The following is an 18,295-nucleotide window of genomic DNA, read 5'->3' as shown; positions in this document are numbered from 1 at the left end:
TGTACATATTTTGGTCATTTTCAGCGTACGGTATTGCAATAATTTCACAGAAGCATCACAACCTTTGCTATTTCCTTCAACAAAATACAACAACCACTAATCATAACAGATTTTATGAGACAACTACAACTTCTTTGGGACAGATGATGAGCCGCAACCCTGTATTTTTTTTAAACCGGATATAAGGAAGGTGACCTAAAAGTTTTAGAAGCTGAGTGATGATGAGCAGATCCAAACACAAAGCATCATTTAGCAGTTGTGCCAAACAGGAAATACAAACAACTAACATTAAAAAAAAAAACAATCATTTACTGTACAATGTCTGCTCTCAAGGCTTGCGTTTTCTGTTTGAATGAAGAATTATTCATAACCCTCACTAAAGTTAAAAAAAAAAATGACACAAATGAGCGTCTTTTCGTGTCTATCCTCACAGTGTCTCCAAATATAAATTGAATTTCAAAGTTTACCAACTTCTCGGTTTATTGCCACAATCTTTTTCTATACAAGTGAGAGGCATGATTTCTGATCTAGAATTAACTTTTACCGACTCAAATCAACAATGTGTCCCGTCAAAAAACGTCCGACCGGAACTCTTTAATAACTAAAGATCCTTGGGTGAATAAAGTAAACTCACTACACCGGTATGTTTTAGCGCTTGCATGGCGAGTTTACTGACAGATATAAGTAAGAACTTTACACTACTTTATATTAGAAATGGCAACAGCGGAGGATGAATGTTCCATAACAAGAAGACAGAGAAAAAGAAGCTTATCGACTACGGTGTCGGCACGGACTAAAAAGGCGGATTTGCGCAATTTTTCAGGACTTATGCGTATCCCAAATACAGATCAGCAGGTACCAGAAGGTAAGAAAAGTTGCTTTTGCATAAAATTGCGAAACAAAACGCCAGATAATATGTCTTACCTTATACACACACCATAATACTCCTATGTTTAATGCGCCGACAATCCATCAAGCGGTGCGGATTCATAGTTTATCAAAGTCGTACTAAAACATTTTGATAGATTTTTGAGCGTCGTGTGTAATGTTTTTACATTTTCATTGGTGTTTACTTGAGTCATATCTCCATCATCGTGCAGTCTACACATATCTCTTATTTTTGGCTGCCATCTACTTGTCAAACTTATCATTACACCAGGTACCAAATAAAATTGCTTCGAGGTCAAAGTTAAAGTACCACTGATAGTCACACACACACACTAGGTGTGGTGGAATTACTCTCTGCATTTGACCCATTTCCTTGTTGCACCCCCTGGGAGGTGAGGGGAGCAGTGAGCAGCAGCGATGGCCGCGCTCGGGAATCATTTTGGTGATTTAACCCCCAATTCCAACCCTTGATGCCGAGTGCCAAGCAGGGAGGCAATGGGTCCCATTTGTATAGCCTTTGGTATGACGGTAAGCAGAACCAGAATTATTCCATACATTAGGCGCACCGGGTTATAAGGCGCACTGTCGAGTTTTGAGGGGGAAAAAAGGGTTTCAAGTGCGCCTTATAGTCCAGAAAATAATTGTAATTGTATTTTTTAGAACAAGGTGCATATGACGGGCAACACTTTGGACACCCATACATCCATTTTCTACCGGTTGTCCCTTTTTGGGGTCGCGAGGGGTGCTGGAGCCTATCTCAGCTGCATTCGGGCGGAAGGCGGGGTACACCCTGGACAAGTCGCCACCTCATCACAGGGCCAACACAGATAGACAGACAACATCCACACTCACATCCACACACTAGGGCCAATTTAGTGTTGCCAATCAACCTATCCCCAGGTGCATGTCTTTGGAGGTGGGAGGAAGCCGGAGTACCCGGAGGGAACCCACGCAGTCACGGGGAGAACATGCAAACTCCACACAGAAAGACCCCGAGCCCGGGATTGAACTCAGGACTACCCAGGACCTTCGTATTGTGAGGCACATACACTAACCCAGGGGTAGGGATCCTATGGCTCTAGAGCCAGATGTGGCTCTTTTGATGACCGCATCTGGCTCTCAGATAAATCTTAGCTGACATTACTTAACGGGAGAAGTACTGAATAATTCCGCTGGTAATCACAGTGTTAAAAATAACGTTCAAAATATAAAACATTCTCATGCATTTTTAATCCATCCATCCGTTTTCTACCGCACCTGTTCAAGAAGTCGCATTAATGGTAAGAAATATTTTAATTATTATTGGTTAGCTTCAGAATAATGTTATTAAAAAGAATAAGAGACTTATTATATTCTAAAAATGCTAGTCTTACTTAAAAATGCACGCATTGAGTTGTATTCAGTGTTAAAGGGGAACATTATCACAATTTCAGAAGGGTTAAAACCATTAAAAATCAGTTCCCAGTGGCTTATTTTATTTTTCGAAGTTTTTTTCAAAATTTTACTCATCACGCAATACCCCTAAAAAAAGCTTCAAAGTGCCTGATTTTAACCATCGTTATATACACCCGTCCATTTTCCTGTGACGTCACATAGTGATGCCAAAACAAACAAACATGGCGGTTAGAACAGCAAGATATAGCGACATTAGCTCGGATTCAGACTCGGATTTCAGCGGCTTAAGCGATTCAACAGATTACGAATGTATTGAAACGGATGGTTGTAGTTTGGAGGCAGGTAGCGAAAACGAAATTGAAGAAGAAACTGAAGCTATTGAGCCATATCAGTTTGAACCGTATGCAGGCGAAACCGACGAAAACGACACGACAGCCAGCGACACGGGAGAAAGCGAGGACGAATTCGGCCATCGCCTTCTAACCAACGATTGGTATGTGTTTGTTTGGCATTAAAGGAAACTAACAACTATGAACTAGGTTTACAGCATATGAAATACATTTGGCAACAACATGCACTTTGAGAGTGCAGACAGCCCAGTTTTCATCAATTAATATATTCTGTAGACATACCCTCATCCACGCTCTTTTCCTGAAAGCTGATCTGTCCAGTTTTGGAGTTGATGTTAGCAGGCCAGGGAAGCTAGGGTCGATATTCTTCTCTTGATCATCTTCGGTGGCATAATGGACGGTGTGAGCAAAGACATCCAGGGGGTTTAGCTCGCTCGTCTGCGGGAACAAACTGCCGCCATTGCTTGCCGTGCTACCGAGGGCCTTTGTCCCTGAATTGCTCACACACTCCGGCAGATTCAATGGGGGTCTGGCGGCAGATTTCTTTGACTTTATCGTTGGAAATGCATCTGCTTTGAGTGTCGCAGGATATCCACACATTCTTGCCATCTCTGTCGTAGCATAGCTTTCGTCGGTAAAGTGTACGGAACAAACGTCCAATTTCTTGCCACTTTCGCATCTTTGGGCCACTGGTGCAACTTGAATCCGTCCCTGTTCGTGTTGTTACACCCTCCGACAACACACCGACGAGGCATGATGTCTCCAAGGTACGGAAAACAGTCGAAAAAACGGAAAATAACAGAGCTGATTTGACTCGGTGTTTGAGAAAATGGCGGATTGCTTCCCGATGTGACGTCACGTTGTGACGTCACGTCATCGCTACAAGAGCGAATAATAGAAAGGCGTTTAATTCGCCAAAATACACCCATTTGGAGTTCGGAAATCGGTTAAAAAAATATATGGTCTTTTTTCTGCAACATCAAGGTATATATTGATGCTTACCTACTCAGTGGCCTAGTGGTTAGAGTGTCCGCCCTGAGATCGGTAGGTTGTGAGTTCAAACCCCGGCCGAGTCATACCAAAGACTATAAAAATGGAACCCATTGCCTCCCTGCTTGGCACTCAGCATCAAGGGTTGGAATTGGGGGTTAAATCACCAAAATGATTCCCGGGCGCGGCCACTGCTGCTGCCCACTGCTCCCCTCACCTCCCAGGGGGTGATCAAGGGTGATGGGTCAAATGCAGAGAATAATTTCGCCACACCGAGTGTGTGTGTGACAATCATTGGTACTTTAACTTTAACTTAACTTTAACATAGGTCTGGTCCTTTAAGGAACTCCAGGTGAACCTCATCCACCCCCGGGGCCCTGCCACAGAGGAGCTATGACTAATCACAAAAATGTGATTAATTTGAATAAAATAATTACTATTTGACAGCACTACATAGAATGTATCAATCTGTGTCATAGATTAATACGTTGATTGATTCAATGTCTCTCAGCATTCCACACAATATTTGAATTCCCTCTGACATCGGTTGGAATGTGTCGTTTCTCAGACCCAGATTAGATTCGTTAGAAAATGTCTTCTCTCACTACCCGAATGTACTCGAATGATTGAAAAAAAAAAAAAGTTTTTAAGCTAAATTATTGGTAAACACAGTTTATGTATAATAATTTACGTAAAACCGCGAGTAATGAATAAAGTTTTCATCAATTAATATATTCTGTAGACATACCCTCATCCGCTCTCTTTTCCTGAAAGCTGATCTGTCCAGTTTTGGAGTTGATGTCAGCATCTGCTTTGACTGTCGCAGGATATCCACACATTCTTGCCATCTCTGTCGTAGCATAGCTTTCGTCGGTAAAGTGTGCGGAACAAACGACTGACCATTTCGTCGGCTTTCCCCCAAAGCCTCGTATTTTGAACAAATTTCGTCCAATTTCTTGCCACTTTCGCATCTTTGGGCCACTGGTGCAACTTGAATCCGTCCCTGTTCGTGTTGTTACACCCTCCGACAACACACCGACGAAAGTGAGAAAATGGCGGATTGCTTCCCGATGTGACGTCACAACGTCACGTCATCGCTCCGAGAGCGAATAATAGAAAGGCGTTTAATTCGCCAAAATTCACCCATTTAGAGTTCGGAAATCGGTTAAAAAAAGATATGGTCTTTTTTCTGCAACATCAAGGTATATATTGACGCTTACATAGGTCTGGTGATAATGTTCCCCTTTAAAAAATATTATATGGCTCTCACGGAAATACATTTTAAAATATTTGGCTTTCGTGGCTCTCTCAGCCAAAAAGGTTCCCGACCCCTTCCGTTTATCTCGAAAATCCTCGAAAAAATTGTCGCACAGCAGCTAAATGAACACTTAGTGTCTAACAATCTCTGTGAACCTTTTCAATCCGGTTTCAGGGCAAATCACTCTACGGAGACAGCCCTCGCAAAAATGACTAATGATCTACTGCTAACGATGGATTCTGATGCGTCATCTATGTTGCTGCTTCTTGATCTTAGCGCTGCTTTCGATACAGTCGATCATAAAATTTTATTAGAGCGTATCAAAACACGTATTGGTATGTCAGACTTAGCTTTGTCGTGGTTTAACTCTTATCTTACTGACAGGATGCAGTGCGTCTCCCATAACAATGTGACCTCGGACTATGTTAAGGTAACGTGCGGAGTTCCTCAGGGTTCGGTTCTTGGCCCTGCACTCTTTAGTATTTACATGCTGCCGCTAGGCGACATCATACGCAAATACGGTGTTAGTTTTCATTGTTATGCTGATGACACCCAACTCTACATGCCCCTAAAGCTGACCAACACGCCGGATTGTAGTCAGCTGGAGGCGTGTCTTAATGAAATTAAACAATGGATGTCCGCTAACTTCTTGCAACTCAACACTAAGAAAACGGAAATGCTGATTATCGGTCCTGCTAATCACCGACATTTATTTAATAATACCACCTTAACATTTGACAACCAAACAATTACACAAAGCGACTCGGCAAAGAATCTGGGTATTATCTTCGACCCAACTCTCTCGTTTGAGTCACACATTAAGAGTGTTACTAAAACGGCCTTCTTTCATCTCTGTAATATTGCTAAAATGCGTTCCATTTTGTCCACTAGCGACGCTGAGATCATTATTCATGCGTTCGTTACGTCTCGTCTCGACTACTGTAATGTATTATTTTCGGGTCTCCCTATGTCTAGGACTAAAAGATTACAATTGGTACAAAATGCGGCTGCTAGACTTTTGACAAGAACAAGAAAGTTTGATCATATTACGCCTATACTGGCTCACCTGCACTGGCTTCCTGTGCACTTAAGATGTGACTTTAAGGTTTTACTACTTACGTATAAAATACTACACGGTCTAGCTCCATCCTATCTTGCCGATTGTATTGTACCATATGTCCCGGCAAGAAATCTGCGTTCAAAGAACTCCGGCTTATTAGTGATTCCCAGAGCCCAAAAAAAGTCTGCGGGCTATAGAGCGTTTTCTATTGGGGCTCCAGTACTCTGGAATGCCCTCCCGGTAACAATTAGAGATGCTACCTCAGTAGAAGCATTTAAGTCCCATCTTAAAACTCATTTGTATACTCTAGCCTTTGAATAGACCCCGTTTTTAGACCAGTTGATCTGCCGTTTCTTTTCTTCTATCCTCTGCTCCCCCCTATCCCTTGTGGAGGGGGAGACACTCAGGTCCGGTGGCCATGGATGGGGTGCTGGCTGTCCGGGGTCGGGACCCGGAGTGGACCGCTCGCCTGTGTATCGGTTGGGAACATCTCTGCGCTGCTGACCCGTCTCCGCTCGGGATGGTTTCCTGCTGACCCCACTGTGGACTGGACTGTGGACTGGACTCTTACTGTTAAGCTGGATCCACTATGGACTGTTCTCTCACAATATTATGTTAGACCCACTCGACATCCATTGCATTCGGTCTCCCTAGAGAGGGGGGGGTTACCCACATATGCGGTCCTCTCCAAGGTTTCTCATAGTCATTCACATCGACGTCCCACTGGGGTGAGTTTTTCCTTGCCCTTATGTGGGCTTTGTACCGAGGATGTCGTTGTGGCTTGTGCAGCCCTTTGAGACACTTGTGATTTAGGGCTATATAAATAAACATTGATTGATTGATTGATTGATTGATTGATTGACTAACCCCTGTGCCATCGTACTCATCAATTGTTAGGATTTCATCATCTTAAATTCAAAGGGTGAAAAGAAACTACAGTAGAAGGTTAGTACTATAAGAACAACAACGTAAAAAAAAAAAAACAGAAGAAGCCTTTGATGTTTTCAAACTTGAAAAGACACAAAAAAAGTTGTTTTTAAGTGCAGGTCTACACTGCAGGGCCTGTTGAACAAGCATCCCTTGCAGGCCTAGGGATGCTGTCCTACTAGTGAAGATGGGTGTATTGATAGCTTGTATGGGAAGCCTGGGGAAAGGAGGGGGTTACTTGTTGATGTCACGCCTACCAATCAAGCCTAAAGCACAGACCTCAGTTTGGGCTACACAAGCCTTTCTGGTTCCACCATTAACACAAGTCTTTTTTTATGGTGTGTCCACAGGTGCAGCAACAAGGAAGTAGCCTGTAGCACAACGCCGGGCCATTCATCAAACACACACTCACGCACACGCACACTCGTGGTTGTAACTCACCCGTCGCCTGCAGTCGACCCTCCGCAGATACTCTTCCATGTCGGCCTGCGTCGCCGCGGTACCGCTGCGGAGCTCCACATAGGAGGCTGTAGCGACACGACACCGCAGTTCGTCACGTTCCTACGTCTGTCAATGAGTGTGTGTGTTAGTGTGTTTTCTGTGTGTGTCTGTGTGTGTTTTTGCTGATCAATTTCGGAGTCCGACCCCCCCTGCTGCGCTCGCACTGCAGCACTCTCTCTGCAGATGTGTGTGAGAGCGTGGCCACGCCCCTTCTCGGTCTGGTGGGTGGGTGAGTGGATGACGGCACTAGTTGAAACGGCGGAAGCATATATACACGCGGATGGATGCAACTGGGTTTGGAGTAGGTTTTTTTTTTCCCCCAATCGTGGTGAGGTACGACAAGGAACGTCAGGACGGATAAAGGTACAATTGTATTTTAGTTTTTTTTTTTAATGACTTTTTTGAAGTAGGACTTTTTGTATTGAACCGCTGCACACAGAAAATCAGTCAAAAAAATATGTACCGCTACCATACTTGCCAACCTTGAGACCTCCGATTTCGGGAGGTGGGGGGAGGGGGTGGGGGTGGGCGTGGTCGGGGTGTGGCTAAAAGGGGAGGATATTTACAGCTAGAATTCATCAAGTCAAGTATTTCATATATATATATATATATATATATATATATTTATATATAATAAATACTTGACGTTCAGTGAATTCTAGCTATATATATATAAAAGAAATACTTGAATTTCAGTGTTCATTTATTTACACATATACACACACATAAGACTCATCTACTCATTGTTAAGTTAAGGGTTGAATTGTCCATCCTTGTCACTATTTTTCTAACCATGCTGAACACCCTCTCTGATGATGCATTGCTGTGTGGCAAGCACAAAGGTGCTTTTATCAAATGCACTAGAGTCTGGAATCTTCCATCTCTCCCTAGCTAATCAACTAATGGATTAAATCGATTAAAATCGATTATAAAAATAGTTGGCGATTAATTTAGTCATCGATTCGTTGGATCTATGCTATGCGCATGCACAGAGGCTATTTTTATTTTATTTTATTTTAATTTTTTTTAATTTTTTTTATATCCTTTATTTATAAACTGCAACATGTACAAACAGCTGAGAAACAATAATCAAAATAAGTATGTTGCCAGTATGCTGTTTTTTTTCAATAAAATACTGGAAAGGATAGAAATGTAGCTTGTCTCTTTTATCCGATTATTAATCGATTAATCGAAGTAATAATCGACAGATTAATCGATTATCAAATTAATCGTTAGTTACAGCCCTAATATATACATACAGTAGGGGTGTGGGAAAAAATCGATTCGAATTCGAATCGCGATTCTCACATTGTGCGATTCAGAATCGATTCTCATTTTTTTAAAATCGAATTTTTTATTTTTTATTTTTCCTTTTTAATTTATTTTATTTTATTTTTTTATTAATCAATCCAACAAAACAATACACAGCAATACCATAACAATGCAATCCAATTCCAAAACCAAACCCGACCCAGCAACACTCAGAACTGCAATAAACAGAGCAATTGAGAGGAGACACAAACACGAAACAAAAATGAATATTATCAACAACAGTATCAATATTAGTTACAATTTCAACATAGCAGTGATTAAAAATCCCTCATTGACATTATCATTAGACATTATTAAAAAAAATAAAAAAAGAACAATCAGTGGCTTACACTTGCATCGCATTTCATAAGTTTGACAACACACTGTGTCCAATATTTTCACAAAGATAAAATAAGTCATATTTTTGGTTCATTTAATAGTTAAAACAAATTTACATTATTGCAATCAGTTGATAAAACATTGTCCTTTACAATTATAAAAGCTTTTTACAGAAATCTACTACTCTGCTTGCATGTCAGCAGACTGGGGTAGATCCTGCTGAAATCCTATGCATTGAATGAATAGAGAATCGTTTTGAATCGGGAAAAAAATCGTTTTTGAATCGAGAATCGTGTTGAATTGAAAAAAAAAAAAACGATTTTGAATCGAATCGTGACCCCAAGAATCGATATTGAATGGAATCGTGGGACACCCAAAGATTCACAGCCCTAACTACTACCATACTTGCCAACCTTGAGACCTCCGAATTCGGGAGATGTGGGCGGGGTTGGGGGGGTCAGGGTGGAGGGGGTAGCGGGGGGTGTATATATTTTCAAGTATGACATCAGTAAAATCCAAGTAATACTCTTTATTTTTTGGCATGAAGTTGATGCCGCTGTTACTAAAACCCTCAAATCCAGACTCCAAATATCCCAGAACAAGCTAGTCAGGTTACTTCTAGGCCTCCACCCCAGATCCCACCTCACTCCTACCCACTTCTCCAAAGTGGGCTGGCTCAGGGTGGAGGACAGAGTAAAACAACTTGCACTGAGCCTAGTCTATAAAATACGCTACACCTCCCTGATACCGAAGTACATGTCAAACTACTTCCTTAACGTAAATGACCGCCATAACCACAACACCAGGGGGAGCTCCACTAACCACGTTAAACCCAGATTCCGATCTAACAAAGGTCTTAACTCATTCTCTTTCTATACCACATCAATATGGAATGCACTCCCAACAGGTATAAAAGAAAGGGCATCTCTATCCTCCTTCAAAACCGCACTAAAAGAGCACCTCCAGGCAACTTCAACCCTAAACTAACACCCTCCCCCCACTACATCCCACCTCCCCGGATTGTAAATAACCAAATGTAAATAATCAAATGTAGATACTTGTTCTTATGCTTTCTGATCTCTCTCTCTCTCTCTCTATGTCCACTACTTGCTGTCCATATCCTACAAAGTCAGACCTACACTGTTCCAATGTCCATTTCTCTGATAATGCAATTGTTGATGACTGAAGTGTTGATATCAACTAATTGTTATGCTTCATGTGCAAGCAAAGCATTTTAAAAAGCTTTAATTGGCATAGCAAATGTCACAGCGAGTCCCGTAAGATACGACCAAAATTACCCATTACTTTGTTTTCCAACTGTGAAGGAAGAATGTTATTTTGAAAGACAGTGCTAAGAAGAAGTACCGTATTTTCCGGACTATAAGGCGCACTTAAAATCCTTTTTTTTTCTCAAAACTCGACAGTGCACCTTGTAACCCGGTGCGCTTAATGTACGGAATAATTCTGGTTTTGCTTACCGACCTCGAAGCAATTTTATTTGGTACATGGTGTAATGATAAGTGTGACCAGTAGATGGCAGTCAAACATAATGATACATGTAGACTGCACTATGATGGCAATATGACTCAAGTAAACAACTCCAACATTTTATATGTTTCATTGAAAATATAGAACATTGCCCACGGCGCTCAAAAATCTATCAAAATGTTTTCGTACGACTTTGATAAGCTATGAAGCTGCACCGCTTGATGGATTGTCGGCGCATTAAACATTCAAGTATTATTATGGTGTGTCTATAAGGTAAGACATATTATCTGGCGTCTTGTTTGGCAATATTATGTAAAAGCAACTTTTCTTACCTTCTGGTACCTGCTGATCTGTATTTGGGATCTGCATAAATCCTGAAAAATTGTGCGCGGCCGCCTTTGTAGTCTGTGCCGACACCATAGTCGATAAGCTGCTTCTTTTTCTCTACCTTGTTGTTATGTGACATTCATCCACTACTGTTGTCATTTCTAATATAAAGTAGTGTAAAGTTCTTACTTATTTCTGTCAGTAAACTCGCCATGAAAGCGCTAAAACATACTTAATGAATTACATTATTCACCCAAGGAACTTTAGTTATTAGAGAGTTACGGTCGGACGGTTTTTCGCGGGACACATTTCCGGCCTTGTTGTTGTTTCCGGATGAGGACATGCTGCTCTGTTATTGATTGAAGTAAAGTCTGAATGTCATTAAAACAGTTAGGTCCGTTTTTTGACACTTCTTCCACTCCCGTCCTTGCACGCTACACCGCTACAACAAAGATGACGGGGAGGAGACACTGCCGAAGGTGAGCCACGTAAATAAGACCTCCCACAAAACGGCGCTTCCGGAACCGACTGTCAGAAAGTGGCCTGAAGAAGATCTGCAAAACATCATCTATGCAACATTTTAACCAAAGAACCACCATTACATGTTATGCAGAACACAATTTAGAAAAACAATAATAATAATATGACTCCTTTAATGCGCCCTGTAATCCAGTGCGCCTTATATATGAAAAAAAGATTAAAAAATAGACCATTCATCGGCACTGCGCCTTATAATACGGTGCGCCCTATGGTCCGGAAAATACGGTAGATGATATTCATTGAATATAAAACAAATTAAAAACGTGACTGAGGGTGTGGCCAACTTGATAGAGCAATTTGAGCTTATCACTGCTAGTCTGCACCATACGAAAATATGTATGTATTTTGTAATATCAAATTATCAGACATTGACCTATGAAAATTTGGAGAAAATGCTGATGGTGTGTTTGCCAAAGAAGCAGCTGGATGGAGATATTGTAGAAGAAGCTGTACTTTATTATTATTACTACTTCATAAAAGTATTGTAATTGTTAGTAGGACATTCTATGGTATTGGTTTCATACAGTATTTCATGTCTAAAAGTTTGTTTTTCTTTCCATTAGGTATGTTACATGTTAAAATTGTGTATTTTTGGGTGTGACAAGCACCAGTTAAATTGAGTTCAATTCATTTTAATGGGTAAGCGGAAGAAGATGGATGGATGGATGGATGTTGCTTTGAGATATAAGTGTTGAGTTAGAAGCTCTGTCACAGAACCAAATAAGCTCGTAAGTTAAGGTACAACTGTATAACAGAATCACCATGGGATTTAGACACACCTTTAGGGGACTGACAAGCACATGTTTGTCAAATCTGACCAAGCTTGGTTAAAAAGTTAAAAATCAAGCAATACGTCTGTGGGACCGAAAAACTACAGTAATTGTCCTTATTTCCTTGACCATTGATTTAATGATTCTAAAACTCTGAGAATCTATTACGGGCCTGCCAGTTAGTTTTAGAAATAATTGAGATTGCAACATAAAGAGGGCGACACAAATATAATTTATAGACATGAGGTTTAAAAAAAAAAAAAAATCTGCATGTATTCCTGTTTCAGGACCATGGATAGCATCCATGCATTGCCGTTGTCTATGGTTTTCCTAGATGTATGGATGTTTTTTTTGTGCCAAAATTGAATAACTATAAAGCCATCAGTTAATTAATGATATCATGATAAGTCAGTCTTTCAGTCAGTAACTTCAACACTTAGACCAGGGGTGCTCATTACATCGATCGCGGGCTACCGGTCGATCGTGGAGGGTGTGTCAGTCGATCATCAGCCAGGCATTAAAAAAATAGTCCTAAAAATGAGCGATCATATATCTTCACTATGACGTCACTTGATTGACATTCACGGCACCCGAGGGTCTTCTGAGATGACGCTGGCTGCTGCCAGCTCATTAAAATTACCGACAGGAAGGCGAGAAACACTTTATTTCAACAGACTCTGGCGCCGTACCTGTCGTCAAAACTCCAAAGACCGACTGCACAGTTGCACAATAAAAGCTGTGCTTCATCCTGCCTGCGCTAACAAAATAACAGTCTCAGAAAGCTGGCGTGCTCAAGCAAGCTACGGAGTTTGCCGACAATGTATTTCTTGTAAAGTGTATACAAAGGAGTACGGAAGCTGGACAAATAAGATGCCAAAAACCAACCACTTTCATGTGGTATTGGACAGAAAGGAGGACTTTTTTTCTCCTCCATTCGAAAATGCGGACGTTATCAGTACCACTGTCTGATTCCTATCAATGCAAGTCATCACAATCAGGTAATACACCAACTTATATTCTTGTCTTCATGAAAGAAAGGAATCTATATGTGTTAAACATGCTTGTATTATCTTTAAACACCTTTAACTTATTAACAATATTAATTATATGTGTTAAACATGCTTGTATTATCATTAAACACCTTTAAGTTGTTAACAATATTAACTACATGTGTTAAACATGCTTGTATTATCATTAAACACCTTTAATTTATTACCAATATTAACTATATGTGTTAAACATGCTTGCATTATCTTTAAACACCTTTAACTTATTAACAATATTAACTATATGTGTTAAACATGCTTGTATTATCATTAAACACCTTTAACTTGTTAACAATATTAATTATATGTATTAAACATGCTTGTATTATCATTAAACACCTTTAACTTGTTAACAATATTAACTATATGTATTAAACATACTTGTATTTTCATTAAACACCTTTACTTTATTAACAATATTAACTATTTGTGTTAAACATGCTTGTATTATCATTAAACACCTTTAACTTGTTAACAAAAACATATATTTCATAAATAAGTAAATATAAATTATATATATGAATGAGGTAGATCCCCACGACTTGATCAATTGAAAAGTAGCTCGCCTGCAGAAAAAGTGTGAGCACCCCTGACTTAGACAGTCAGCTACTTGGTCAGTAAGTTGGTCATCGAGTTGATGAGTTAATTCAGTGGTTCTCAAACTGTTTTCACCAAGTACCACCTCAAAAAATACTTAGCTCTCCAAGTACGACATTAAAATACAGTAGTGTAGTGTGCCTACCTATTTATTTAAAAACAAGGCAGAGGTTTTATTTAATATTTTTAATATATTTAATATTACACACAGTCTAAACAGTAACACTGTGTTGGAATATCTAAGTAATTATTTGGCATACCACTATACGGAGCCCGCGTACCACTACAGTTTGACAATCACTGGGTTGATTAATCAATAAGCCGTTTACATCGGTCACTTTTTCACCAGGCAGTCCACAGATTATCCATTTTGTCTATGAGTCATTAAACTGTAGTCAATCAGTCAGCCACTCACTAAGTCAATAGGTGAGTTAGTTATTTCCGTTTCTTAGTCATTTGATTCATCAGTCAGTCTGATTAGGATTTAGTCCAGTCAAAAAGACAATCAGTCAGCCAATATAAGTCAGTTAATCAATCAGTTAGTCAGCGACTCAACCAATCAATTATTTGTCCATTTAGTTAATGAGTGAGTCAAACAGTTGGTGAGTTTGTCAGTCTTTTAATCAGTTACTAGTGCAGTAAGAAAGTCAGTCAGATAGTAAGAGAAGATTGCCTATCATTCACAATCCTTACAGTATGTGAGACAAAAAGATGCATTCTAAATCTTAAATAGAAGCTAGCAGTAGGTGGCTACCAATGCAGGTAATGGTAATTTGGGCTTTTCTGCCTATAAAGCGCTCTAAAAACATCCACGTACCTCTATCAATGTTTTATATACACACTTTAAGTATATATGTTTAATGTATTAACATTTAATATTTATGTATTTTGGTCATTTTACGCATACGGCTGCATATTGATTTCACAGAGCGCATCACAAAGTTCGCTATTTCCTTCAACAACAACAATTACTGCTAATCATGGCAGTCTTCATGAGCGCCATTAACGACTACTTTGGGACAAATCATAATCCAGAACCTTATATTTTTGAGCCTGAATATAAGGAGGGTGAGCTACAAGTTATAGAAGTCGAGTAATAAGCAGACCAGCCTTACTGAAACACAAAGCATCATGTATTATTTTATACACATATTGCTGAGTGCTAAACAAGAAATACAAACTAGGAACATAATAAAACAATCACTTACTGTACAATGTCTGCTCTTAGTTGGATGCGGACTGATGGAGTGTGTATATATTTCAGCACAAGATTGGATGATAAATTCTTTATATGCCTCATTCTGGTAAAAAAAAAAAAGTGTGAGCAAACAAGCATCTTGTCATGTCTTCCCCGCGATGTCTTCAGGTCGAACTTGATTTTCAAAATCGACCAACTTCTCGGCTTATGGCCACAACCTTTTACTATACAACTGAGAGGCATGATTCATAATTTAGCACAAACTTTCACCAACTCAGAGGCGACAGCAGCTCAACGGCTCAGTGTGTGAATAGCTGCATAAACTAGTTACCTCTCTGTGATCAAGGCGTGACTAAAAGTAACTCCGCTGCGTAAACACTTATAATAACAAAAATGGAGTATTGTTGGAGGATTTTGGATGTTAGTAAAGGAATTTATTGGCGGGATAGATGACTACCATTAGCTGCGAGCTATATTTTACAATTTAGAATACGCATAAAAGAGAAAGATGTGTGTTCTTTTCTTACATAGGGATGTGATTACGGACTTGACAATTTTTTTACCTTTTTACGACTGTTATCCGTTCATTTGAGGGGGCATTCTGTCATGACCCTCCATGACAGGGGTTGTAACGTACCTAAAAGTAATTAATTAATAATAATAATACATTTTATTTATAAGGCGCCTTTCTGGGCACTCAAGGACACCGTACAAAATCACAACAATAAAATCAAATTGGATAAAAAAAACAACAACAACAAAGAGAAAAGAAAAGATGATTACAATGAATAAGCAGTCAGGAATAGGTGTGTTTTGAGTCTTGATTTGAAGAGGGATATGGAATCTAAGTTGCGAAGGTCTGGTGGTAAAGAGTTCCAAAGATGTGGGGCAGAGCGGCTGAAAGCTCTGGCACCCATGGTGGACAGTTTAAATAAAGGGACAGTGAGATGGATGGATGAAGAGGATCTTAGGGAACGTGAGGGCGTGGCGACATGGATCAGGTCAGAGAGATATGATGGAGAGAGGTTATGGATGGCTTTGAAAGTGAGGGGAATTATTTTAAAGTGGATGCAATGTTTAATGGGTAGCCAGTGGAGTTGCTGCAGAACAGGGGTGATGTGATGGATTGACGGGGTTCTGGTGATTATCCGGGCTGAAGAGCTTTGGAGAAGCTGAAGTTTGTGAAGTGACTTGTGAGGGAGACCAAACAGGAGAGAGTTGCAGTAGTCCAGGCGAGAGGTGACCAGGCTATGGACTAGTATGGCAGCAGTATGTGGGGTAAGGGATTGGCGAAGACGATTAATGTTCCGAAGATGAAAGTAAGCAGACCGGGTAATGTTGTTTATGTGGGCTTTAAAGGAGAGTGTGCTGTCGAGGATGACACCCAAACTCTTGACTTGGGAGGAGGGTGAGACAGAGGAATTGCAGAGAGTAATGGACAAGCTGTTGGTTTTGGCGAGAATGGTTTTTGTACTGACAAGTAAGATTTCGGTTTTATTACTATTGAGTTGAAGGAAATTGGAGGACAACCACTGCTTGAGTTCACTGAGGTAGTCTGTAAGGGAGGAAGGAGGGAGAGAGGCAGTTGGTTTGGTGGAGATGTAGAGCTGGGTGTCATCCGCATAACAGTGAAAATATATTTTAAATTTACAGAAAATTATGCCCAGGGAAGAATGTAAATGATAAAAAGCAGGGGACCAAGAACAGAGCCCTGGGGGACACCAGAGGAAACGGGAGACGGAGGGGATTTGAATGAACGGAGTTGAACAAACTGAGTGCGGTCGGAGAGATATGATCTAAACCAGTGAAGGGGTGTGCTTGTGATGCCAATACTGTGCAATCTATGGAGGAGGACAGTGTGTGAAATGTTGTCAAAGGCTGCAGTGAGATCTAAAAGGATTAGGATAGTGACGGCGTACATAAGTAACGGCGTTTAAAATAACGCTGTTATTATGTAATGCTATTTTTCCTAACACTGGCTATAAGTTAGTTGATATGTCAACGAGTTAGTTGGTCAACAGGTCTGTTCATTCAGCAAGTCAATCAACTTATCAATGAGTCACTCAATTGATAATTCAAGAGTTTGTCAATATAGTCCATCAATAGGAGTCAGTTCATCAATGGGTCAGTCAGTGACTTCGTTAGCCAATTAGTTAGTTATTTGTTTGTCTATTGGTCACTGAGTTAGTCATTCATTCAGTGAGTCAGCGAATCATCAGTGAGTCAACCAGTCATTACAGGTTTCATTCAGTCCGCCATTCAGTCAATAGCAGTCAAAAAAAGTCAGTTGATCAATCAGTTAGTGAGTGACTGAGTGAGTCAATGAGTCAGGCAGCCTGTTGGTTAATGACTTTGTCACATGCTCAATCTCAGTTAGTCATCAACGAGCCAGCCAGTCATTACTCAGTCTGCCTTAGTCAATCAGTCCATGAGGCACCTGGTCAAATCATTCTGGGCGGTTAATCAGCCAATCATGAGTCAATTCAATCAATCAATCAATCAATCAATCAAACTTTATTTAAAAAGCGCTTTTCATATATAAAAGAAATGCAACGTAAAGTGCTTTGCAAAGTTAAAAATCAATACCCCGGTGACCCATATCCCTTATTATCACATACGTACGCACGGATACAGATACCAAACGCAAACATACGTACACACACAACATACACACATATGCAACTATATGGACCAATGATTGCGTGGCTGAGTACAGAGGAGACATGTGAGTAAACACTATCACAGGAGCCATCTGCACCAGGAGGTCGTCAGACCATGGCCACCAGGACGTTGACACAAAAACGCCCCCACAAGCATGGCCGATAACCCCTGAGGCAGATGGCTCATCTGAGGAACGTTGGAAAATAAAAATAATAAAACTTGTAAAATAGTAAGAACCGTGTGTAAAGATAGAGAATAAAATACAAGTAAGGCATATGAAGATTAATAGAATATATATATATATATATATATATATATATATATATATATATATATATATATATATATATATATATATATACCGGTATATATATATATATTGTTGCGCTGGACCAGATGTTCCTCCAAGGGAATTTAAGTTACTGGTCAATCCCAAGTTCTTTGTAATGACATATATGCTGAGTATAAGTGATGACCCCTACAGAATTGGTATTTTGCAATTTATTTCCAAAGCTTTGGAGAGACCAACCTAAAAACAACACATTCAATCGCGTCGCCAAGTTGATCTAAAACAGTTACGGAAGCGCTCTCTTCTTCAATATGCCAATAGCCCCCACCCTTCAGAGCGAATACACAAGTCCATTGTTCT

General features: G+C 40.1%; 1 protein-coding gene across 5 annotated transcripts in view; it reads right to left on the bottom strand.

Moving 5' to 3' along the window:
• The window catches only part of LOC133578811 (uncharacterized), a 180,012-nt gene extending 172,412 nt beyond the window's left edge, over nt 1-7,600 (bottom strand). For all 5 annotated transcript variants that reach the window (XR_009811881.1, XM_061933304.1, XM_061933319.1 and 2 more), the window contains exon 1: nt 7,310-7,600. Coding sequence is in view for 4 of the 5 variants with exons in the window: in XM_061933304.1 (XP_061789288.1) it covers nt 7,310-7,348 (39 nt within the window). In the remaining variant the exon portion in view is untranslated. The remainder of the gene's footprint in view (nt 1-7,309) is intronic.
• Between the last annotated feature and the right edge of the window lie 10,695 nt (nt 7,601-18,295).

The sequence above is a fragment of the Nerophis lumbriciformis genome, linkage group LG03 (genome assembly GCF_033978685.3).
Source record: "Nerophis lumbriciformis linkage group LG03, RoL_Nlum_v2.1, whole genome shotgun sequence".
Lineage (NCBI taxonomy): Eukaryota > Metazoa > Chordata > Actinopteri > Syngnathiformes > Syngnathidae > Nerophis > Nerophis lumbriciformis.
This window is presented reverse-complemented; position numbering and strand designations above follow the sequence as displayed.